Here is a 27,942-nt window from a genome sequence, read left to right on the forward strand (position 1 = left end):
ACCAGTTCGTGAAAAGCAACGCGAGTTGTGTCAGACAAGGATTACTGCGTTTTCGTAGAAAAATTAATTGGATTTGAGTGAAAAATGTGATTTGTGGGATTAAAAAAGTGTTTTATTTGTAGGTTCTTTTCATATTCAAAATCAGCTTATTTTTGTAGTATAAAATGAAGTTACAATTGTAATATTGATATGTCAAAGTAGAGGGCTGATCAGAACACAATAAATTATGTCCTTACATTTTCTTTCTTATATATATTTTACCACAATGGAATTTTTTAGTTTAATACGACTGGTTAACATATTTCTTCTATGAATATTGTCTAAATGGCAGGTTATCGTTCGATATAGTTACATCTGGCAAACATACTCGTTCCCTTCCGTTTTCGCTAATTAACGAGTTTTTTTTTAATCTATTCGTCGCCCTTATTATAGTGCCCTTAATTAAAACAGTGGGAATTCATTGACCTTGACAGTGATCGCTTATGTTAAAAAAATGTTTTTCTTCTATAAACTAGTATGAACTTGGTTTTATGCATTCATATATAAGTTTTGTGTCTTTCAAGCTAGATCCCGTGTTGTGATGTGTGTGTAATATGAGCTGGGAAACAACAGATTAGAGTGATATAAAGGAAGATGGCAAAGAAATCTGAGAACATTGGTGGTAAATTAGTAACTGTGTCCATTGTTGGATTGTCTGGTGAGTTCCATTGTATCTATTTAAATTAACATAACATTAAACAATTGCTTTTCATTAAAATAATGTTTTAAATTAATGTTGACGGGTTTTGTTATTTAAAATAATTTATTACAGCTATGAATAAATATTCATTTTTTTAAATATAGGTATTAAATCATTTTAAACCAAGTTTTATTTAATTTTTTGTATATATCTATTGTATGTAGGTATATATTTTTACTGTGATTCTCTCAAAAAGATAAATGATAGTAAACAATTACTTGTATCAATGGTTGTTTCTTATTAAAAACTATATATATATGTTTAATAAATAGTAATGTTATAAGTTATTTCATTTATCTTTAATTCTTTTTATTGAAGCATTTGCTACTTATAAAATTATTACTGATGTAAACACATCAATAGCAAAAATATAAAATATTATAAACCTATATATTTTATGGTTTTTGTAATTTAGATTTTCATAACATAAAATCTATTTAGTTTTATTCTAGAAAAAAAAATCTATTTAAGTATATATTTTTTTTTAACATACACACAGATTAAAAATCATGTTAATTCAACAAATAATGAAAGCTGCATGTAACCACCTCATCAATGGAGATAAATATAAATTCTATGATTCATTCATAAACAAATGATTACTTGACATCAATTGTGCATGTCTATTGTGAACTTATCTCATTCCTTTACACTTCCTCTTTATAATTCTTATCAATGTACATGATAGATGTATTTTATTTTGTATAAAATTTCTATTCACATTCTTTATTTGAAGAGTTTTTTTTTTAATTAACATGTTATAATTTTTTTTTTATCTGTGTATTGTTTATTGAGATCATTCTAATTTGGGATTTTTGAAGTATCTAAAGAAAGATATGTTAATGTCTATGTATGTTTCATATTTTTATAAAATATCTAATTAGAATGTTTTTTATAATTATTATGTACTTGTTACTAATTACATATGGAAGTATGCAATGATATAATATATTGTACAATTTTTGTTTGTCTGTTTGTTAGATTTTCAACTAATTTCTCAAATAGCTGAACCGATTTTTGTCATAACTTTTATGGCAGATAGTTGGTGTAACAAGGGATAACTTAAAATGTTTTCAATATAATTGCTAAAAAATTACCCTTTTGCTTTGATGAACTATGTGATAACAACTATATCATGAATAAATATATATTTTTTAACATATTTTAAAAAAATGTTTTAACTCTAAATACACATTAATTTAAAGTTTTGAAAAATGTAGTTATTCTTTTATACAGGCTTTATAGGGTCCTCAAAAGTATGAGACAGTGTTGCTAGAGGCGTAATGTTCTCATTTCAGGTACCGAGAAAGAAAAGGGGCAGCTAGGTGTGGGAAAGTCCTGTTTGTGCAATAGATTTGTCCGCACAGACGCTGACGACTACAATGTCGATCATATTTCCGTTCTGAGTCAAGTAAGTTATATTAATATTATGAAATTACAGTAGTTAATGAACTTAGAATAAAATATGCCTAGGTAAAGGTATTAGGAAAATTTCAAAATAACATTTTGCACCTCATTAATGTTTTTGTTTTAAAAAAACATTATTAATATGTTAAATTAATTGTAAAGGTAACATGCAATTTAGCCACGGATAGAAAGATTTTTTTATAAGTTTGGTGGTTAGATGTATGAGTTATATTTTTATATTTAAAGCAAGAATATCTTACGGAAAACTAAATTAATAATAGTGTAGCTATTGAGTTTCAATTGTTTTGTTATCCAATAATTTTGTTGTCCTAGTGAACGGGAAGAGCTTTATTTCTACTTACAGAAATGTCCATCGGTTGCACTTAACACTCCCAGTTGAAATGTATAAAAACCTTAAAGATTTCATTTATTTATTATGTTGACATCTTTTACAAATATTTTCTTTTTGTAGATCAGTTCTTATGCAGGGTAGAAGTATCAGTAGAAAATTTGTATGAATAAAAATCTATTTTTTTTTGTTAATATTAACTACTGAATGCTCACCTAATTATTCTTCCAGTCGGACTTCAGTGGTCGTGTGGTCAACAACGATCATTTTCTATATTGGGGCAGCGTCCATAAGGAGCAGGATGAAAATGAGTACCGTTTTGAAGTGGTCGAGCAGACTGAGTTTGTTGATGATGCCTGCTTCCAGCCATTCAAAGGTATAGTACTATATAAAGTTAAGTTTTATTACTTTTCCTATCACATGACCTTGAAAGGACCATCACCTATGCCAGGGGTTCCCAAACTTATTTTGCTGAGAAAAAAAATTTTTTTAGTGCCCCCGTTTTTTCACTTACTGAATAACTATAAAACTTATCCTAGCTCAGGCCTCTACACAATGCCGCCATTTTTTTTCTGGATTTCTTAGCGCTCCCTTTAGGTCTGCAGCGCCCATAAGAGGGTGTTATCGTCCACTTCGGGAAAGTTTGATCTATACCTTGCTGATTTTTTTTGGAAACAAAAATATTATTAAGGCACTATAAAATAAGTTTAGATTTGATCATAGAGTATACATCCTGTGATGACTAATGACCTATGGCTTCTACATGAATAAAAATACGTACCTTAGGCATTGAACAGGTTCATCTTAATGTATTAGGTTTTCAGCTTAATAAAAGCTTAGTTTATTTATTTTTTCTTATTAACAAACAATTCTGTTCACTTACTTTATTCTGTACAGCCTTTGACTATGAAAAAAAAATTTTTTTTTAATAATATATTTAACAAAAATATTTAAATTAAATTTATATATGGTTATTTTAATAAATGTATAATTACTGGTAAATTATAAAGGAAAATGATTATTGTCTCATAATATTTCAACAAATCAAATTTTTATGAGCGAATCTATTGCTAAATTATTTTTAATATATAATGTTTTTACTTAACTTTATAGCTGTTGGCAAAACTGAAACGTACATAAAAAGGTGTGTGGCCACTAAACTGCAGTCTGCTGAGAAGTTAATGTATGTTTGTAAGAATCAATTGGGTATTGAGAAGGAATATGAGCAGAAATTGATGCCGGAAGGAAAGCTGTCTGTGGATGGATTCCTCTGTGTGTATGACGTCAGTCTAGTACCTGGACGGAGTTGGGAGAAACAAGTATGTATTATTGTAAAACAAGTAAAAAAAATTTTGATTTTGTAGGTAGCCGGACATTTGGTAAACATCATTTTCTATTGATTGTGAATGTTTTAATTTAATAATACTATGCTGTTTATAACTCAAACTGATTTATGTTATGTCTCCGCAGAATGAAACCCTGGTACTTATACTTCAGAATATAATAAAGTTGAAGAAACCGGTTGTGTTAGTTACATCCAAGAACGATGAAGCCTGTGAGCAAGGTGTTCGAGAAGCGGAGAGATTGGTACAGAGGAAGGAGTTTAAGGGTGCCATACCCATCGTGGAAACATCCAGCCACGATAATGTCAACGTAGACCAGGCATTTTTCCTACTGGCGCAGATGATCGATAAGTCCAAAGCTAGGATTAAGGTTTGTATCATTCTATTCAATTATTTTTATGAAAGAAGATTGTATATGTCATTAAAATAAAACTTTTTTGATCAATTATTACAAAAAAAAAAAAATTCAATGTAATAGTTATCTTTGTCTTAACTTTCTGTGGGTCAGTTTGATACTTTTAATGACTTCAAATTCTTAATAAGTATTTCCAAAAATACTGGAAATTGTCTTTAGATTGGATTCTGGATTTAGGGTTATTTTACTACCAAGGTCATAAAATGACATTCAAATATTAATGCTGTGTACGACCTTCAAGTTTAACAAATTTATTTAGAATTCTCATGTATACATATATCTAGGAGATGTTGCTGTAAAAAATTTTTGTATACAACAACTATATAACTGTTGGCAGTGATGTCATTACATCTGATATCACTTCAGATAATAATTATCATAAGTTAAGTTATTTATCTTAAGTTGTTTTGGGGTGAAATTGTGCATAGTATTGTTTATATTCACGAGATATATTACTGTAAAAGTGCTTTGCGACATTTTGTCTAAAAAGAAATTTAGATACTTACATAGTAAAATAAATGTGTAGAATATCTCATAAAAATGTATTCAATAGCTAATATTCAATATATAGCTATGAATCCTTACCTCATTTGCTTCATAATAATGTTGCCTGTATTGAAAAAACATATAAAAAATTAAGCTCATACTGTTATTTATATTTTATCAAAATTAATTTGTGTACAACAAATATATAATATTTACTAATGAAAATTAAATTATAAATTTAAACTTTGGTCGTCTTTAATAAAATATTTGAAGTAATTAATATAATTTTATATTGATAATGTTGCTCATAGCAAATATTGGTTATCAGGTGGCGAATTACTCGGAGGCTTTGCGGATAAGAAGGGAGACTCTCGATTTTGTCACGGAGGCTTTCACTCAGCTGATAAGAATACACGTACAGGATCACAAGTACGTTTATAATAATTAATTGGAAGGAATTCTTATTATATTGTTATGTGTTAGTTATACTTGCTAGGTATTGTCAAATATAATGATGTCAAGTATAATGTAGGTAGATAATTTTAGTATATTAGTTCCTGTCATTCAGTCTCGTTACTTAGCACAATACACATAGGGCTAATTTTAATATAGTTTTACTGAATACTACATATATAATTATGGTTTTGCTTACTTTTGTGCTATAGTTCTGACATACTTATTATTTGACAATAATCTAGAATATATTAGATGCATTTTGTATATATATATACACATATAACATGCATCATATATATATATATATATATACATATATATATACACATACATGATGAATGAAAATATTTTTGACTATCTTGTGTTTAGTTTTATTGTGTAAACTCTTATTGAAGATACATTATTATATACATAGACAGCTTCATATAGCTCATAACATAAATAAATCAAAATGAAATAATATATTTCTATATGTAATTATTTTATCAATTAATTCGAATGAAAAAAGGCACCAAAAATACACACGGAACCCTCAAATTTACATCCGATTCGCCCTTGACTGATTTCCTCTTGTTATAGAGAGATGTGGTCGGCGGTTAGCAAAAGATTGTGTCACTATCCAGAATGGATCAAGTTTGTACAACAGTTTGGAAATGACGGAACCCAGGTATGAACCCTCATTATTACATAACACAAACTATATTTTAAATAAAATATGTATTCTGGAAAACGACATATCATAGATACATATGTGTGTTGTAGTATATATCTATAGACATATTATTTATAGTATGTACAGCCTGTATATGTAAAATCAAACAATGAACAAATCTTCACTTATATTTATTATAATAAGATAAAAATAAAATAACATGTTGCGAATAATAATAGGACATTTTTCTTATTACAATTTTGTATGGATTTAAAAAAAAAATCTGAATTAAAAAAAAAAAAAAATAGTAAAGGAGGTCTTAAATGATATCTACAATATTATGAGATTTAAACACACGTTGCATTTTTATTATTAGTTTACTAAATTCTATAAGTAACTTAGATGAATGCTTTTTTTATATTAAAGGTTTATACATATTATTTTTACTTATATACAATAGTACAATATTATATATTAATAACACAAGACAAAATTTAATTGAATAACTATATATATGACTACATGTTTTCTTAGTTTCTAGTCTCCATAATGTATATATGAATTAGTAGTATTAATATGGAGTGGTGATTTTATTATATGACTTTGTTTATTACTTATTAGATAAATCTGTATGTCTGTAGGTCTGTTAAAGTCATACTATACTATGGAAATTGCCCAGCAGTTTTGAATTGTCGTGAGTGAAGCAATAGGATTCATCGTAACATAAATTGTTATTATGTATCCTTAAATTTGCCTTGAAAACTACATACTGACAGTTTATCCATTTTTTCTCATGAATTGAAATCAATACTACCAAGTGCTAACATATATAAATGACAAATTTTATATCTAGAGACACAGTTACCCGATTCCATGATACAAACATGTGTTAGGCTCCACACATTATTTTGTTTAAACATACAACAATACATTAATGTTGGGAAGCCATTTTGATTTTTATCATCCTATAACATTATACTCTTCTTACAAAGGTGGTTTTTCGACGTCACATCCGTCGCCTGAAGGAGGAACGGTCAGCTAAGAAGCTCAGGAAGCAACTGGCCAAGTTACCACAGGTTCTTACTAGGATGCAGTTGTCTACTGATGACATGCAAGAAAGGTGGGATTCCATACATCATTGTCACGTAAAAATAAAATCTCTCAGCGATACTTCACTACCATAATAATTAAGTGTTTTATGAAAAAAAAATATACACATTGTTTAATTGCTTTGTGACGTATAATGACAAACGAATTAATGTTATTATATAATTTATGTATTTTTATTCGATTGTTTGTATGTTTGCATGTTTCTCATAAACAACAAATGCATGTAGTGTAGGTTATAAATTATTTATACCTAATGTACAGTATATTAAATGTTACATGAAATTGTAGATTATAATTTATATTTGCTGAATGAAGTTACGATTGTCCTATTCTGTTACAGTGACTGGGGTTCCGTGGTCCGTCAGATACGTTCTCACCGTCACTTCTCTGTGTACTTCACGGAGACACGGCCCAGGGGGAGCTCGGACAGCGGCTCGGACGAGCCCCCGCATGACGCCACGCTCAGGGTTGGTGATAGGGCGAAGTATCAGGTGAGATACACTCATTATGGGGAGATATACCGTGGGATACACATTATAGGATGTTTTTATTATTAACTAAAAAGTTAATATTAAAAACTAGCGGATCAATCTTCTACTCATTTATATATTATATATTTTGTAAGAGTATTGAAAATGTAAACTTTTGTGTTTTAGACTTTGGGTCAATCTCAGAAGATACCCTTCGAGATTCTGGAAACGAATGAAGCGGCAGCTATTTTCAAAACATACTTACACGAAGCTCAAGAGAAACAACGGAACTTTGAGTAAGATTTGAATGTATTTATAGGATAAATTTTTCTTTCTTCTGTTGTTTGTTTGTATGATCTATGTACAGTATACAAAATATATATTATAAGGTTAGTAACGAAATTTTATAAGTTTACAAGTTATTAACATAAAGGATTTTTTTTTGTTTTACTGACTGTACCCGTATCATATAAATATATGACAATATACCAAAAGCATATTATTTTGATATATTTTTTTACCACTTTATACAAACCATATACCAATCCTAGATGGTGTCAGCAATTTAAGCGACTGTTAGAAGAAACGGGTTACGTAACACCCGGGAAACAGCTGTCGGAAGTAAGGGTGCTGTTGATGGGCAGGGAGTGCTATGAGGCTCTCACCGAGGAGCAACAGCAGAGAGTGTACGACGATCATCAGAGAGAGATACAGAGGAGAGCCAAACATAACCTGCAGGTAGAGGAGCGAATACGTCATTAATATTACGACAGCAACGAAGATGATCAATAATGATGGAGTTAATTTAAGTAGAAGAGATAAAATGACAAATTCAGTAACTACCTGCAACTTAGGGAATGTTGTTACTATATGTTATATGTGAGGTTGTAGGTTCGAATCTTGTTCGTGTCTATATATATATATATAACGTACGTACGTATCTGACGGTTAAATTTTATAAAATATATATATGTGTGTACTATTCCAGTTATAAAAAAAAAGGAATTATCACCTGATAAGCTGGTTATTGATACTTAATTAACGAATTGATTAATAAGTGTTGCCTGGTTATAATAGTAATTAAGAAAACAATTAATTACATGATAAGTGAGCAGTGTTGCTATATATGAACAATTCCGAGGCTTTTTAATACCATACACGCATCTGTATAGTTACTACCAGCAAAAATGATTTTCTATTTTCACTGTCATATTACTTAATTTAAATATGGTATGGCAACACATATGTGTTATATAGTATGGTTTATTATACCAATACTTTCCACTATCTAATGGGTGTTCTTTTTAAGGAACTGCTATTGGAGCACGCGGATCTCTTCTACCACTTCAAGCGGATATCACCAACAGGAACCATAACCCAGGAGGATATTAAGGAGATCACTGATGTGCTGCAAGACGACTTCCGGTGGGTAGACTTATATTATATTACATACAAATTAGAGCTGACAGAATAGTTAAAGAAATGGAAGTTGTATGGTTAAAAAAAATATATAAGAAATAATATAGAGCCTGTAAAGTTTAACTATATATAAATATATATATATTTAAAATGTTCTTTTGTTTCAATAAGAATATCGAAAATCTAATTCCTTAGTATTATTTATTATAATTCTACCTTCTTTTATTTAAGTCGGTTAAATTCCGTGATAATTTAAATTTTCTATTACTTTTCAATACCCATACCAAAATTTTGAATCGCCACATAACGCACGGGTCAGTTCCCGGTTTTCCATTCATAAATGTTTGTAAAATAAAATTTTTGTATATAGTATAAGTATATAAGTGTTAAATTATACAAAAATATTTTTCATGTAACAAAAACTTCTATATAATTAATTTTGTATAACTAATATTCAGAAAAATCACATTGGTACCTGCCAGGCTTAGAACCCGCACCTTCATGTACGAGTGCTTTCTAAGAGTATTTAGACACCACTGACAGGTGGTGAAGGAAAACATCGCGAGGAAAGCAGGACTTATAATATCAAATTATAAGTCTGTTATCACCAATCCGCCTTGAGCTAGCGTGGTGATTAATTCTCTAACCTCCATGTGAGGAGACACCTCTCAGCAGTGGGGTCCTATAGGCTGGTGATAAACTATAATAAGTCCTATATAGATGTTGTTTATCCCCACAGATACAAGATGTTGGATCGTATGGAGCAGGATCGCAAGCTGATGTTGTTCCAGCACCTCGGCTTCGTCCACTGTCCCATGAGGGAGCACTGTCCGGCTGGCTCGAACTGTCTGGACGCAACTCTACCAGTCATACTCAACACTAGAGTTGGGTTAGTATATTAAAATTATATGTATGGCAATATTGCTTGAATATATAATTTACTGCACATGTTATGAACTTGTATTAAGAGACGAGGATAATTTTAAAACTGCCCATGTCAACACAATGTGTACGACCAATATTCCAAGTAGGTAGACCAATATGTAACTGTATTTCAAAAAGAATTCTCGGCCTGATAAATTTAAAAGAAGCAAAGGAAAAAACTATTTGTTCATGATATCAGATATACATATATACTTTTTTATATTTTTCAATTTTTTTTTTATAACAAATTAATATTGCATCGTTTAGTGAATTAATATGAAAATATATTAAAAAGTCAAATGTCTTGCGTTACTTCACATTAAATATATTATTAATTTTTTCTACATTTTAATGTGAAAATTTAATTGAATTAAAATTACAGCTCTCTGACGTCATCGAGTGAGTCTCAATGCCTGGCGGGTCCTCCGGCGGCGCCCTGGGCCCTCACCAGCGACTCGGACCATATCAACGTTATTATATTAGGGGTGAGCTGAACATATATATTTCTATGAACATATTGGAAAGTACAACAAAATATATGTTATTGCGTACCAAAGATGTAGTGATACAAACAAATTTAACAGGTCACACGACATATTGTTGGTTGGTTACAATTTTTCTAATAGATTATTCATGATAATTTAGATAAGCTGTAATATGTATAACTCTATAACTTTTTAACTCTATAATATAAAAAAAAAAATGCCGCAAAAATATCAATAATTTTTTTTTATGCCAGTTATAACTTTATATTAAATATGTAATACCCAGTATAATAGATAATAATATGGCACTATTGATCATTGAATATCTCCCACCACTCTACAGGTGGAAGGCGTTGCGGGTGAATTTGGCAAGCGTCTATCAGCCGGTTGCGAGAGTGAACGACGTGTCAGTGCGTCTGTCCCTCGACGGTTAGATCTTAGGCTGAGGACAGACGACTTCGCTACTGACGCCCCGTCTGACTTCGCGCCTAATGGTATGTTATACGATGTCTCCTAAGATGTTTACGAGTATTTTATGAACTAATCTTTATTATACAAAATTAATGAATTGTTTAATTTGTAAATATTCGTCTATGAACGATAGCTTCTTAATGTTATAATTACATACATAAATATATATAAAGAATAATAAATTTTCCAACATGACCACACACAGGATATGTTTGTCGAAAGCTCTGACCTATAAAGCTTTTTTCACGTTAAACTTGTTAAACACACACTCATAGATACTATTGGTTCAATATTTGATAGTCTATGCTAAATACATATTCTATGCTTTGTTTTGTACGAAATTAATTTAAATATGGAATGTTACAAAAAAGAGTACAAAAACCGATTTTATCACTTATGACTTATGATTTTTTCCATTTGACTTTTTGTGTTAAGTATATATAGAAACTGGAAGTGCTTTGAGTTGTACGGAAAAAATATATTTTTTTATTAATCATATTTTTTTTGTCTTGTTATATACAATGATAACAATTTATCACTAATACTTAGCACTTGTAAATAACAAGTCTTTTTAACCGACTTGAAAAAAGGAGGACGTTCTTAATTCGTCTGTATTTTTTTTTTCAATATTTATTTATTGTCTTCTAACAGGATATTTCTGCGTGTATCAAGATCAGGAATCTTTTGAATATATCAGAGGTTGTGCTGAAAAAACTCTCTTATCTAGTCTGGAACAAGAAGACAAACTTCCATTTCAGGTTCGTGTTACGCAACATATGTATAACTTTACATATATTATGAATTTTATACACTTGTCTCTTTTAAATAAAAGTATACAATTTTCATATTATGATTTATGTATTGTGTATGCAAAGTTTTATACTCATTCTAAAATTACATTTGATTGAAGAGGGGATAATGAAATTTGTTAAAATATGTGACCTCTATATAATATTAGTATATTTATTTTGCAGGGCTTGCCATTAGTTGTAATGTTCGTCCAAGACGAGGGTATGGATAAAAAGGAGCTGGCGAGGCTCCAGGAGGAGGGACAGAATCTAGCTGATAAGTCAGTATTATACTACTGTATTTATATACATTATTTAATCTGTGGCATTCATACTGTGGTAGCCAATAAAACTATATTTAAATTAGCACTATGTGTATTGTGCTAAGTAACAAGACTGAATGACAGGACCTAATATAATAAAATTATCTACCTACATTACACTTGACATCATACTATTTGACAATACCGACCAAGTCTTACTTACATATTTATCAGATTTATGCGTTTTTTATGTCATATATATATTAATATAGCAATAATATATTTATATTATTGTTATTGAATGTTATGTTTGGTCATTATATTGAAAAATAAGTTATGTAATGTTTAAATTACAATTTTGAATTCTCTACGGATGTTCCGTACGATTGATATGATATTTATAGTAAAAAAATTAGCTTTATAAAGAAAGATTAATGTTATATGTGATCTAAAAAACTTAAACAGTTATTCAGAAGTAAAAGGTACTTCCATTTAAGTATACGACTTTATATAAAACATTCAATACAAACTGTGGGTATAATAATGTTATAAAGATATAGTTTTATATGTTATATTAAGTTACTAATTGATTCCTTGACTTCCAGCCTTCACTGCTCGTATATGGAAGCGTCTGTTAACGAGTTGGGCACCGAGGCCTTTACTACGGACGCTATACAGGAGTTAATACGAGCCAATAGAGAAAAAGCTAGTTATGCTCACCTATACAGAGATCTCATTGTCTGCTTTGATGCTGATATACGGTAATATATATATATATATATATATATATATATAATATTTTTTCCAAACCCTAATAGTAATGTGTGGTTAGTTTGAGAAAAATTATTGAAAATTTTCATTTTTTTCTTTGTATAATAATGAAAATAATGTGTGAAGTTTACCAAAACATCTATATGTTAAACTATTCTTAATCTTTAACTCAAACTATTTACAATCTTAATTGATAAGATACTTAGCCAACGATCAGTATAGTGGTAGTGGTTTGTAACCAACCTACACCACGATGAAGAGTGAGATGACAACCAACCTCCAACATCCGCCACTATGATGGCGTAATTATATAACCAGCTTTCACTATAATGGCGTTTCTTTCCTCTAGTATAATGGTGTGCATGTTCTGTGACGACCCCTACTCGCCTGAGCGCGCGCTAGGTCCCCTACTACAGCACCGAGCCTGTTTCTTAACGGGAGACCGGTCCATACTCATCGAGACATTCCTGGGCGACTCCAAGAGGAAAGTCGAGGTTAGTATTAAAATAGTAGGGGATTCAGCTAATTGGCTTTATGGTAATTCGTGTATATCATAGACTAGAATGACTGTATTCTCAAATAAAGATTTTTTTTTATTATATTCTTGATCTTTTCTTTTAAGAATTATCTCTGGGAATTAATAAGATTGTATAAGAGTACAGGAGCTTCCAAAAATAATATATAACAAAAATATATATATTTATAATATGACTATTTAACTCTACAAATAAAAAGAAAAGCTATAATTTTTAAGTTTTAGAATATATGAATAAAGATTAAAAATTTGAATTAAAAAATTTTCTGAATAAACTGATTGTATAACAAATAATTTACATAATATACATTATATAAGCAAAATTCATTATTAGACTAATACATATATTTTATGTATGTTTCGTAAAGGCTGTATATATATTATCAGGTTATAATCTCAAGTTTCCACGGGGCCAGCCAGTTCAGAGAGGAACTCATACATGGATTCATTCTCATATACTCAGCTAAGAGGAAAGCAAGTTTGGCTACACTCAAGTAAGTAATGATATGAAAATAAACAAAATAAAAATATTTATATATTATATATTTATTTTTATAGTATTAAGAATAATTGATTGTATTAAAATCATCGTCTCAGTAGATGTGACTTGTCTATGCTTGTCAAATTAATATTTTTTTGTCAATTGTTTGTCAAAGCTCTTGTTTTGTCTAAACATTTTTTTTTTTATATTTCAGTCACTGTAATGTATTTAATAAATTATATTAATGAAGCCTTTGAAATGTATAATACTATTCACCTTGTCTACCTAAAATATATATTTTTAACAATATTTACTAATGATAAAATTGTAAACAGAATCCACTAGTTAATATAAAATATATATCATATATAATTTCAGTGCGTTCTCAATGAATATTCCCAATCTGCCGATACAAATGGTAGCTGTCACTGAGGGCGGTGGTTCTGCCAGTGCTTTTTTTGGCACTGACCTTGGACACGCTCTCATAACAGACGGCAACGCCACGGCAGATAGGCTGGGAGCACATTTCACTACATATAGCTGTGCCGCTGAGAATAAATGTGAGTTAGGTTTTTTACTCGTCTGTCATACATATATAAAACTGTTAGCGTCTGTTTATTATCTTAAAATTAAAGGGTTTTAGTTAATACACATTTTTTTTTTGTAATTTTTTTAACCGCCTGTATGTTCCGGATAATCATTACAACGTGTGGACCGATTTTGAAATGAGTTTGAGAAGATGATAGCTGATGTCATAGAGAGGAACATAGGCTACTTTAATTTTACGCATTTTTATAGTTTTTAGTATTAAAAATAATAAAAACAATCATTACGCGCCGACGGTGCCATATGCACAGCTACATATAAAATGCCATTTATAAGAATAGTTCAGTACAAAATTATGTATACAAGTACAAAACAATGTTATATATATATATATATATATATATATATATATATATATATATACATTATATTTATATTATTGAATTCCAGCGGCTTTCTACACTCCTTTCTTCAAAGAGGTATGGGAACGTAAGGGTGAGATAGAGAGGGCGTTCCGTCTGGAAGCACCCCATGGCCGATCCCATAACCCTCATAACCTACCGGACGTCGCCGCGGCCAGGCCGGCGCCACCGCCGCGTCTACACTCCTACCACCTGGATCACAAGTCAGTATACACACTAACACACACGCACACACAGACACACACACATAACGGAAATATAGCGTATAACAGCGGACACCAAACTCACTGTACAAGGCAATGATAGCTAGTGCAGTCGTGTATCTTCTATTAAATTAATGAATTTATTTTATATTTATAACATATTTTTAAATAAAGGTAATTTTAACGGTTTCCGTTGGTAAAACAACAAATTTATATTATAAAATAAAAAAAATCCTAAAGACAATCAATTAATATAAAAAATTAAAATATTCATTTTTTTTTCTATTATAAAAATCTATACTAATCAAATAAATTATTTTTTTGGCCGCATGCGTTCGTATATACTTCATTATTATATAAATATTTTGTATTTCAGAATGGAACACAAACTTACTAACTCACTAGACCTCCTCATCGGACCAGATTCCCGTGCGGACATCGACTCTGAATATAGCGACACACTCAACAACTCTAAGAATAGGGGATTTTTGAAAGGCGTGTATAAACATAGGAAGTTTACTTATATTAAAAAATACAAACTAAACATTTACCTATTATATAATATTAATAAAACAACTAATTATATTACTTGTAAAGATAACAAAAACTTTAAAATACCAAATAGTGAGGTACGATAGTGTGTACGTCCGTAAATCCTGAAGGTACAATCGAGAGTGATGAATGTTTAAGTCTCGGATTCTTATATATTCTCAAGCTACCAATGACGTCACAGAAGCCACGCCCATAAATTAGATATATTGATTACTGTCTGCTAGCAATGACTTACTCTATACATTGCTTATATTTATATATAGAGATATATCCTGTCCATATATTTGGCTGAATATATCTTTCAACTATAACTTTGTTTCAACCGTTTTTCCAGGCGGTAGTATTTTCTACAGGGTTTGAGAACTCTGTAAATATCAAAAGAATATATTTTTATTTCACTCATTAATACCTTTATTTACTAGAAAACTATATAAATCTATATTGTAGGTAATTTTTTATAACTATATATCATATAATATATAATCAATGTTTGTATACGCAGGTTTTAGTGTGTACCCGCCACCCAGCACGCCGCCAGAGCCCGCTCCGCCAGATCACAGGATGCACGCAGATTTATCACGTATGTAACCAATATAGGAATAAAGGTTCAAATCCTGGTTAAAATATATTTTTAATATACATAACTATAAAAATAGGTAAAGATAACAATTTCAATATAACATTCTCTATTGTTTATTTTAATTACTAAGGAATTGATAATTTAAATATTTTTTTTTTTACTAAAGTCTAAATTTAAATAATTTTATGCGATCACCTATTAAAATGTACACTATATTTATTTATTTCGTCTACTCTTACATTTATAATGAAACGTATATTTCGAATTAAAAAAAAAAGAAAACTATTAATAAAAAGTTTGTATAATCAATTATTAAATTGTATACCTAACTGTAAGTAACTGTACACGCAGCGGATCTCAACTGCTCGGAGGATTCATTGAGCACGCACGAGTCAGGTGATAGTAGACGCTATTGCCATAGCAGTAGAGTTTAATTTACTCCGTAGCTAATCCGCATGATGTAGAATAGATTGCGTTTATGTTTTATACACATATGTGTATTATTCTTGTTGCGTAAATATTTAAAAATTATGAACTCTAGTATGTAGTTTAATTGTTTTTTATGTATTATCAAAGATTTATGAAGGAAGCACAATTCAGTATTCAGTGCATGAAATATAGTGAAGATATATCATTAAGCAAACTTTAAATATCATTGTTATATATGTAATGAAGCATTTCTAGCGCCGTGTGTGGTTATATATAGATGGTGGGGGCTGGCAGCCGGCGGGCTACGGACAGAGAGCCTTCACTACGGGCCGAGCTAGACCACACCAAGCACATCCGAGACTAAGGCATTCGCAAACATTGAAGGTATATACGATTACATACGATTAGATCAGACTTAACCAAAGTGCGTGATTACGCCCTCTTGTGGGCGGTGCGGGCCTAAAGGGGGCGGTAAGAGGCACAGAAAAAATGTAGGCGTTGAATAGAAGCCTTGGGGGGGTGGGGGTGATTTTTAATTTCATTTAGCTAGGATAAGTAATAGTGGTTTTTTGCTGCACGGCTTTAAGTTTAGGCTTTTAAGTTTCTCACACATAAAACTATGTTGATACTATCAAGTGTGAAGTTATATGAATGAAAAACTAAGTGACTAAAACTTAATTTGGTAAAGATATTGAAGTTAAGTGCATTATAAGCAACTACCCTCACTTTTAGCCATGACTTCTAATAATAATCATTTGATGAGATTCCTCCCACTTTGACCTCTGAACTCATCCTTACCCTCCTAAGAAAAAAGATGAACCTTTATGTTTATTTTAACTGTAACATTAACCATTAATATATTTTTTCAGCAACCAGGTAAATTGGATATGAACAACTATACTATAGTGAGCGATGCGCTGCAGCACATCACTATAGGACAACCACAGCATAGAGAGAGAAAGGTAGTATTCAATTTGATTATTACATAATACTTTATTAACTAGACATTTTTTGGGGGTAAAAGTAACCTTAGATTTTTCAGAAACACAGCAAAATTTTAAGGCACTTAAATAATAAAAAGCATTTATACTACCTAATATATTTTTAGTCTGTGTTATTATTTATGTTACTAAATTCCTTTAAATATTCGGTTTTTTGATAGAATTAATTACATAACTTCAGCGATTTCTTGCTTACAAAATATCAAAAATCTACTAAACAAAAAAAAATCTACTAAATCCCTTTATAAGATTGTCTAACATACCCATTACTTTATAAGATTTGTTAAAATAAACAAAACTTTTAAGTTTTTGTGTCCGTAGTAACAAACGTACATAATGAATGTAATTATGATGATATATATTTTTGTCAGTCTCAACACTCGGGCTGGTCTCACTCCGGACAGAATCACCATCCGTCAGGAGTTAGTTCAGAGACTGAACTAGACGCGCAGTACGCACAGGTATGGAAACAAAGACATTAAATAATGTATATTAATTTTTTTTAGTAATAATTATTAAAATGTATAATCGAATGCATCCAAAAGTTAACAAAAAACACTCAACGCCATCTATTGGGTGCATAAGCCAACTATTTGACTTTGTGTATTTAATTATTTTTTTCCGTTCATCATTCGGATTGATTTATGTATCTATGACAGATAGACAGAGCCTTTTTAAAATATATAATAAATAAAAATAAGTTTTTTTTTATTTCATCGCGCCGGTTATGACTTGAGTTTGTAAACGATTTTTTATTTTTTATTAGAAAAGAAAAATATTTCGATTTGATAAATTATGTCATTTTCAGGTAATCAATTTATCCAATTAGGTTATAACTTATAAAAACCATTCTACAGCACAAAGAAACGAAGTATCAATGGAGAAAAATGTTCGGAAACTGAGAAAAATAAGCCATTTTAAAAGCATCGGATTAAAGTCTGTTAAAGATTCGCTTATATTATTCTTTGTAAAATTAGAAATTAAAAATACTTTAGCAAACAAAATATATGAAATCTCACGTTTCATCTGGCCGTGATCACGGTTGCTGAAAAGTAACCGAAACGTCGGGAGTATCTTGTTTTTTACAAAAATAAAGCAAGCGTAGTTTATCCGAATAATAGTAGTCTTAGATCTCATTAGAAATATGAAATATCAGGAAAAAGTTTTATATACCGCTATTACCAATTTATCAACAAAAATGATTCCTCTATATAAAATATTATCAACTTACACCAGCGAAGTTAAAGTACAAAAGCTGATATATTTTCCTACGCTGTATATATTTGGCATTAATTATAAATAAATATATAACCTTCATAATGATTAAGACTGATTTAATTGCACTAATAATTTCTCATTACCAGATCAAAGAGACCAACGAATATATGGAGGCGCCCTCTATGACCAGGTTACGGAGACATCGCAGACATGAAAAAACAACAATGCATCAACCTTGTTAGTATACGTTGATTGGAAAATATACTTTATTTGATGCGACATTCGGCTTAAAATTGTTTGCATTTATCATCACATGCATTTTGCTCCAAAAGTTAAATAGATTATTAGTTGCAAAAATTGCTTCATTATATATTAATTTACACAATGTTCACATCATTTTGTATATGAGATTGATTTCATTCACACAAATGGAAAAGTCACGGAACTCAGTGCGGTATTTTTAATTTTTGTTTCGATCTTAATTCGCACAGAATTCACTGTATGTCTGTTGCTCACGTTGCAGCTTTCTCCGAAACGGACAGTTCCGGATCTAGCTCAACGTCGGGCGGAGCTCGCGCACACGTGCGACGCCGGCACCACGCACACGCGCCCAGACATTACAAGAAACGGTACGTGTGTATACTACTTATAATATTTACTAATATCTAAATCTATCTATATTTTAATATGTAAACACCTTTAACTAACTATTCGTTATGGATATATTTTTTTTATTTTATACAGAAAATTTATGTTTTTTTTTTCATTAGGTCCCGTACTATCTTGAAAGATTTGTGGTATTCAAATTGTAATAGTAGTTGTTTACTTTAATATACTTGTAATAGATGTATGTGTAATTTAATAAACAATATATATATATACTAGCTGTTACCCGCGAATCCGTCTGCGTAAGAAAAATAATAAGACACTGAGAAGTGTTTACATATACATAAAAAAACAGGGATTGGTGATAAAAAAATAATTTAGGGTTGTATGTATTTTTTGATGCCACATTATAAAAAAATAAAAACAATAAATCTCGTTCAAAAATTAAATAAAAAGTTTAAGGATGAACAACCCTTATCACTAAGGGGTATGAAAAATAGATGTTGGCCGATTCTCAGACTTACTAAATATGCTCACAAAATTTCATGAGAATCGGTCAAGCCGTTTCGGAGGAGTACGGGAACGAACATTGTGACACGAGAATTTTATGTATAAGATATATATTATTTAATGGAATTAAAATGGAAAATATTATTATTCCAGTTCTTTAGGTAACCTAGTAGCGGTACAAAGTCCCAGGGTTCCAAAGTTGGGAATGTTTGTAGGCCCTCCAGAATTACCGACCGGGTATAGGGCTAGGACACAGGAGGATAAAGGTACATTAACATGTATTAGTTTTTATATTATAGTTACATGGAAATACAGTTAGACCCTGGCCAAAAATTTATGCATAATTTGTAAGAGTCCACGAAAATTTTATTTGGTATCTTACTCAAGATCTATACGGTTTTCCATTAAGGGCGCTTGATCTTTGAAATGCAAAAAAAAATACATGTAGGAAAGATATTTGCGAAATTTTTTTTTTATTTGGAAGGTCTATCGACCCCATTATGTATAAAATATGACATCATTCAAATGACTGCCACGGCTTCGGTTGGTGGCGCGCACACGAAAGGTCCAATTTTCGATGACTCTGGCGCACAAATCGGGCTGTATTTGATCGATGGCGTGGCGTATGTTGACTTTGAGGGCATCGGTGGTTTGCGGCTTGTTGGCATAGACCTGCGACTTAAGAAAACCCCACAAGAAAAAGTCCAGCGGGGTCAAATCGCACGATCTCGGTGGCCAGTTCACGTCGCCTCCGCGCGAGATGACCATGTCCAGAAATTGCTCGTGCAGAACTTCCATCGTAGCGTGTGCTGTGTGGCACGTAGCGCCGTCCTGTTGAAACCACATGTTGTCCAGATCCATATTCTCGATTTCAGGCCAAAAGAAGTTGGTTATCATCGACCGGTATCGCTCACCATTGACGGTGACGGCCACACCATTATCGTTTTCGAAAAAATACGGACCAATCACGCCTCCGGCCCAAAATCCGCACCAAACAGTCACTTTCTGCGGGTGCATTGCCACTTGGTGAACCTCGTGTGGATTGGTCTCGTCCCAAATACGGCAATTTTGCTTGTTGACATAGCCATTCATCCAAAAATGCGCCTCGTCGCTGAAGATGATTTTTTTGCCAAAATCGGCGTCAACTTCCAACTGCTCTAATGCCCAGTCAGCGAACACACGGCGCTGTCTATGGTCATTAACCTTGAGCTCTTGGGTCAGCTGGATCTTGTACGGGTGCAGGCTCAAGTCACAACGCAAAATTCGCCAAGTTGTCGTCTGCGAAAGGCCGAGTTCCTGTGCGCGACGCGGAATTGACTGCCGCGGGTTTTCGAGGACACTGTCGCGCACAGCGGCGATATTCTCGGCAGATCTCGCGTTACGTTGACGCACGGGAACCGGCTGATTGTTAACTGACCCGGTTGACTCGAATTTGTCCACCAATCGACGGATAGTCGACTCGGCAGGACGATCATCGCGACCGTAAAACGGGCGAAGTGCGCGGAACGTTGCTCGAACTGAAGACCCATTTTCATAAAACAATTTTATGATTTGCACGTGCTGCTCGACACTGTAACCTGCCATGGTGGTTTGGGAGGACGGAATGAATATAACACACTGCATTTGACAGCTGTCACTCAAACAACATGGCCGCAATCAGCTGTCAAAGTTCAAGCGTCCCTATTGGAAAACCCCATATGTGTATGTAACCATTACATATAAAAAATATATATACTTTGGCAAAAAATATAAAAGTTCCTGCCGGAAACCAAAATAGATAGATAGAAAATGGTCTAGACTCTAGAAGGAAAAATTTACCAAACCTTTGCTATAGCTTCATGTCATATAATGTATATTATTTTGTGCTCATTATTAATCGCGATAGATTTTTTTAGCTACTTTATAAATCTATAACTCAACGAAATTCGTCTTCAGAAAAGTCGTTTATTTATCCTATTGTATCTCACTTTTGTATCTCTGCTGTGTTCTAAATTTAAATTTATTTTAAATTGTGTGCGTCGCCTTTAAAAATCGATTATAAATAAATTTTATTAGCATCAGATGAAAAGAAACGACTTATATAAAATTTTTATAATGATTTGGACACAATGAATATATATTTTTTATGTAACTCTTCCCCTTAGTGTACAATAATTCACTATCCTATGTTATTACAGCGAGTAATATTTTATCTTTTTATATATTAAAAACAATATATTAATAGTTTATTTAGTTAGTAATTTTTTTGTAGGGAGTGAATCAAGTGATGGTAGTTCTGACAACGAATCAAGGCGTACGCGACCGCTACCACCACCGCCTCACCATGAACCACAGCTTAAGGTAGCTATATACATATGTAAACTATGTTAATCCTTACAATATCAGGTACCTACTACTGGGAGTACCAGCAAAATAGGTTTAGACGTTTCAGATATTAAAAATAATTAACAGATAGATATAATTTTATTCTTCTTCTTTTATGAAGAAAACAAACATATATTTTTTAATTGCTATCTCTTTCTATTTTGTTGATAATTGTTGATAATAAACGACCTGCATTGTTGTTGTAAGTCTTGTAGATAAGTCTTACATATGACAAAAATGATGTTTTGTAGATGTTGGCCGGTGAATATCCGTCATCCACTCAGGACAACTCGTCTTCCAGTGCAGCAGACTCTCGCAGACGACAGGCCTTCGGTAAACACGACCGGAGACATAAGGTACTGTATACATTACTTAATGAAAAATATGTATTTATTTCTTTTACTTCTACATTACAAATTTGACAAATTAATATTTTGTCTAAGTACAAAATAGTGCTACCCTCATAAATTAGAATATTTAAATTTTTGTGTGATTCACTTTAGTTCAATAGTTTTAAAACATTAACTTGTGCAATTAATTACATTATATAGCACTAAATTATTCTGCAACTAATATTTATTTATTTTATAACAGGAATTTTCAAAAAGCAAAGACAAAAAGAACTCGGCTCCGTTGCAAAATACTAACTCAATACAGAATTGGGGTCCACAGGTATAAGCACTCAGTAATTGTTTATTCAAATTGTGTTTACATAAACAAACTGTATAAATTAATAATTAAAATAAAAATATACAATGAAATATTAATTAAAAATTAAGAAACTCATATACATTGGTCAGCTAGAACATGAAAGGTTCAAAACTGACTAATGAATTTTTCATTCTATATTTTCAATTTTCATTTAAGTTTCAACTAATACTGGTTTAATATAGAAGAGTGTACTAAGTTGAGTGTATATTTTTATAATAACAAATCACTGTGACCTCAGGGCCCCCACGGAGTACCTCTGTTCGTTGAGAAGTGTATAGAGTTCATAGAACGAGAGGGTTTGGCATCTGAGGGACTGTACCGCGTCCCTGGGAACAGAGCCCACGTCGACATGCTCTTCTCTAAGTTTTATGAGGGTATTGTATATATTTACACTATACATAATAATATTTTATCAAAAAACATACGCTAACTTTGAATGTAAAATATTTGAAATTTTTTATAGTTAATTACTTTGATGAAAAAGCTAAATAAATATAATGTGAGTATATAGTTAGAAAAACAATGTCTTTATATAATTTCAGATCCAAATATAGATCTAGAATCGCTAGACATACCCGTGAATGCCGTTGCCACAGCATTGAAGGATTTTTTCTCCAAGAAGTTTCCACCTTTATTAGATGAAGCCAGTATGGCACAGCTGGAGGATATAGCGGGTATTACGACACTTACTGCTAGTTGATATCATGTCAATGCGAGTACATGTTAATGGTGCAGGCCGTGAGATAATTTGGAAATGCTATTAGTTCTGTCCATTTCAATCTGTCTGTATACTAATATGAAACCTTGAAAGCAAATTAATATAAACATTTTCTTTTTGTTGGTTTGTTTTAAACAAAAGTATTCATACAGTGTTTTACAATTTTTGTCATAACATGAGCCGTTTGGCACGAATAAATATTTAGCTACCCTCCTAAACATTCCCTGTTTTCTTGTATATAATAACATTTTTCTGTATATATATATGTTAGTAACTTCAGTGTTATGAGTTCTTAAATTCTCGCATTCTCACATACTTTCTAAAGATAACTGACAAATAAATGATCCATTAATTTTTCATATATATTTTATAGCAATGCGAGGTTGTATCGCTGGCGGGGTTGAGTTGAAAGATCGCAGCTGGAGGCTCTTGGCGCTACGAGCATTATTGGCGTCGGCGCTCACACCGCACGCTCGGTCCACCCTGGATTACTTACTGCATCACTTCGCACGGTAATTAAACATTACCACCCACTTTAAAAGATGGTTAAGATGGATGGATGGATGGATACAACAAGCTTGTGATTTACTAGAGTCTTTGTATTAACACGCCCTTTGACCTTTGAGGCATTTCAAAACAACAAAATTACAAACTCTTGACACTGTTTTAGACATTTTTGTCTAAAAAAAATATATTTAAATACAGAATTGCATACACATACAAAAATCTAAGGCTACCTGAAATATAACTACTTATATATTTGCTTATTCAACTGTTTGCTAACTTCATAGATCATTCATAACCAAACCAAAACATGTATTGTAAGGAAATAACAATTCCCCCTCCTTTGCAGTGTCGCTGACAATTCTAAGTTGAACTCTATGGATAGTAAGAACCTCGCAATATGCTGGTGGCCGACTCTACTTCCGGTACAGTTCAGTGATATGGGCAGGTTCGAGATGACGCGGCCATACCTCGAGGACATCGTCCAGACTATGATAGACCAGCATCCCTTCCTGTTCAGGGGTCAGGAAGCGTTTGTCATGGTCTGAGAATTGGTATGTCACGATAGCTCAGTTGTTAACGTTGCTACGATGCTAGGTTGTATGCCCGGGTTCAAATCCAGCATGTATCATTTAATATCTGATTTCCAATCTTTAACTAAACATGCAGATGAAAATTATATCTATATTTTATAATATGTCCTAATAGTGAAATAATGTTCCTAAAACTCATCTGGTAGTATTCAATAGTTTAAAAAACAAAAGTGATTGATAAATCATTTGGCAGCTTGGTTTGCAATATTACCATTATTTAGGGGTCATAAACATATAATAAAAGTCGTGGTGGCCTGGAGGTTAAAAGCCTTCCTCTCAAACGTAGGGCGCGGGTTCGAAACCTGGCAAGTACCAATGTGATCTTTTCCGAGTCATGTACTTTCTAAGAGTATTAAGACACCACTGACGGACGGTGCAGGAAAACATCTTGAGTAAACCTGGTCTTATAATTTCAAATTATAAAATTGAAATCACCAACCCGTCTTGAACAAGCGTGGTGATTAATGAACTAACCTTCTCCATAAGAGAAGAGACCTTTGCTCAGCAGTGGGCTCCGATAGGCTGATGATGATGATGATGATGAATTCATTGTTACTGGTATATATAGTATATAGTGAAAAACAACTGGATAAAAATGAAAAAAAAAATTCAAAAGAAGCAGAGAACTAATAGGCTGATGATGATGATGAAGAAACATATAATAGGTGTTATGGAGGCTTCTCTTTAGTTTACATGTTTACAGGACATTAAGCCCAACATCGCGTCGTTAGAATGTATAAGGACAAATAAATACATTTTAAACATTCCTTTGAAAGTTTTTTCCTATAATATAATTACCAAAGTACAATTTCAGAGTTATATGTATATTACGTATTGGAAGCGACATTAAATTGCCTTTACTTTTCCATGCGACCTACCAGAAGCCCACAATGCGTGTAGCATTCGTGATGGACGACGTGTGACGTCAGAGCAGTGACGTCATCGGCCAGTGACGTCATGGACTGTAACGTTTATATAATCCCGTACCGTTCCAGTGAGGTTATACATTAGTGCGTAATTCTATTCACACGACTATAGGCTTTATTGTATACTGATAAGTGTCTATATTTGTGTGGAATATCGACCTAGTTCGATACAGGCTATCATTGTTGTAGGGGTTTTATGAATTCGAATATTAAAATTGACGTTTATTTTTTACAAGTGTTGTCATATCATATGCTTAGAATTCACCGCGTCGCTTCCGTATCTAGCGCTTTTATTTATATTACGTGAGTAAAAAAAATATAATAATAATAATGGGATGGACTTTTTGGATCAGTATTTTAATGTAGGTGAGCGCATTAATTAAGTGATTCGTGCACAAAATATATATACATATACCGGTTAATGTTGAATAAGTGTCGATGTAAAATCAATTATGGCAACACCGCGTAATGCACATTCCGTTCCGAGGTAATTGTTAATGTTAATATAAAATAGTTTGTATGTGCGTGTGCAAGCGTTTGTTGGCATTATGGAGTTGTACGAACAGGTTACTTATAGTCTTGCCATTGTTGAATGTCATACGCTTGTCACTTTTTTTGTATTATGAACGGTAGCTTTTTTTATTTATATATATATATATATACATTTTTATATATTACAGAAGATTTATTTTTTAAAGAACCTCTTTTTTTGAATTTTTTTCGTCTATGTGTCAAAGCTGAATATATTTGATTAATTCTCGAGGAGAAATAATTTGATTGATTTAAAAAAAAATTGCGTTTGATAACATTAGATTCTTTTACAGAAGAATTAAGATCTCAGATTGTCCATTAATTTTTTTTTTATTATTATTTAAATGTATCACAATTTTTATCTATTTAATATATTTTTTTTAAATTATCTTTATTTTTTTTTTTTGAATAGCGAAGCCGTTTTATAAAACGTTTTTAAAGCGGACGGCCTATTTTGTATATTTAAGTATTTTAATAGACTGACGCTAGACATTATTTTCGACGATTTAAAAAAAAAAGGGAGAGATATTTTTGTATGCTTTATGGTTTCGTTGAGTTGTTTTTGCGTTTTTATGTAACGATGGAATATTATTGGCTCGAGGTTTTTTTTTTTTTTTTGATAATCAAATTGGTGTTTAGAGTCAATATTTTATATTAAAACCTATTTTATCCTACGTATAATTGAAGTGAAATAGTTCTATACATTAATTCGGCCATTTTTATATATATATGATTAGTACCAGTGCAATCATTATAATTTTTTTTACATTCGTGATGTATAATGTATCCTGTAACGCTTAGTAATGGACGTATAGAAAAAAGGTATTTATATCTATATATATATAATTATTTATTTATTTGCGTAAATATGTGAAATCAGTGTAACAACTAGTGTGTAATATTTAATATATAGATGTCTCCACTAAGTATAGGTAAGGTCGTGTAAGTTTATATGGTAATGAATATCACAACAATCGCGCCCTGCAGCGGGACGATGCGAGGGAATTTTTTATATTTTACTATTGAATCTAAAAGACATAGAACCTATTTTTGTTTGTATTTTTTTGTTTACTTTATATTTTAGCTTCCATTACGCAGCACCCTCTGTATGATTTATAAACTTTAATATATAAAACGATGTAAATATTGTACATTGATTTAATTCGCGTTGTTTATTTATTGAGATTATTATTTTTTTTTTGTTTATTATAATTACTATTTTAAAAGCCATACCTACTTGTTACTCTATGTTCTGTGGGGTTTGTTCACAGCGCTCCTGTGCCATTTTTTTTCTTCGATAACATTCTTATACACGTGAATCCGAATGCGTTGTATTTATTTATTAAAAAAAATATATTTTTTTCCTGTAGTATCTCAAATCTCCTAACGTAGAATCAATGTACGCTTCGACAACTGCAGCTTCAATGGCTGTTGTGATTGAAAAGAAAAAATACTTTTGTGTTTTTATAATCAATTCTCAGATGTACCGTTTTTAAATTGGACTGTCATTTCGTTGATGTTTTAATTAAGTATTAATGTTTAATACACACGAATAAATAAATTAAATTATATGTTTGGTTTTGACTCGCGTGTATTTTGTTTTTACGTTTTCCTCTCAATTTTATGGGACGAAAAAATTTACATTCTCTCAGTGATAGTCTTTCGATCACGTTGACGTTACACAGCGAGTGTAAATTAATCGAAACTATGATTTTAATATCAATATGAACACGCGGGAGTTAATTCCAAAGATTTAATTTAATTTATATATTCCTGTTATTCACAAATATTCTTCACCATGTATATACGCAGCTATTGAAGCTACAGGATGTTATAATTTTTGCTATGTGCGTCTCAACTGTAAAACACAGTTCAAAAGAATGTGTCATATTTTATAATAAATAACCATCTATGTAATGATGTGCTGTTTTATTTGATCTATTGTCTATTTGTCTATGATTCGA

The 27,942-nt window shown here is 31.5% G+C and overlaps 1 protein-coding gene across 2 annotated transcripts; it reads left to right on the plus strand.

Annotated features, from left to right (window-relative positions):
* LOC116776058 (rho GTPase-activating protein 190) lies at positions 1–27,898 on the plus strand. Of its 2 annotated transcripts, none has more exons than XM_061524410.1 (39): positions 1–118; positions 564–697; positions 2,038–2,150; positions 2,727–2,871; positions 3,609–3,814; positions 3,966–4,208; positions 5,068–5,168; positions 5,775–5,862; positions 6,840–6,967; positions 7,298–7,448; positions 7,614–7,723; positions 7,979–8,165; positions 8,737–8,852; positions 9,586–9,735; positions 10,153–10,255; positions 10,599–10,749; positions 11,378–11,484; positions 11,701–11,795; positions 12,383–12,538; positions 12,898–13,042; positions 13,471–13,577; positions 13,943–14,124; positions 14,561–14,735; positions 15,112–15,230; positions 15,790–15,867; positions 16,574–16,680; positions 17,166–17,258; positions 17,669–17,758; positions 18,662–18,752; positions 19,039–19,144; positions 19,785–19,897; positions 21,883–21,971; positions 22,247–22,351; positions 22,590–22,667; positions 22,945–23,080; positions 23,249–23,380; positions 23,798–23,936; positions 24,278–24,482; positions 25,403–27,898. In XM_061524410.1, exons 2-38 carry the CDS (start codon positions 634–636, stop codon positions 24,474–24,476), a joined length of 4,698 nt encoding a protein of 1,565 aa, XP_061380394.1. In that variant the 5' UTR covers positions 1–118; positions 564–633; the 3' UTR covers positions 24,477–24,482; positions 25,403–27,898. The 2 variants fall into 2 exon arrangements, with proteins under 2 accessions (XP_061380394.1, XP_061380395.1); XM_061524411.1 differs by having other exon boundaries at positions 10–118; positions 568–697.
* Positions 27,899–27,942: the final 44 nt, after the last annotated feature.

This window comes from Danaus plexippus, chromosome 24 (genome assembly GCF_018135715.1).
Source record: "Danaus plexippus chromosome 24, MEX_DaPlex, whole genome shotgun sequence".
Taxonomy (NCBI): Eukaryota; Metazoa; Arthropoda; class Insecta; order Lepidoptera; family Nymphalidae; genus Danaus; species Danaus plexippus.

Coding starts and splice junctions, on each gene's coding strand:
- LOC116776058 (XM_061524410.1), top strand. CDS start 634: ATGGCAAAGAAATCTGAGAACATTGGTGGTAAATTAGTAACTGTGTCC. Junction 16,681..17,165: donor GGCATTCGCAAACATTGAAG/GTATATACGATT, acceptor ATATTTTTTCAG/CAACCAGGTAAATTGGATAT. Junction 23,081..23,248: donor CTTCTCTAAGTTTTATGAGG/GTATTGTATATA, acceptor ATATAATTTCAG/ATCCAAATATAGATCTAGAA.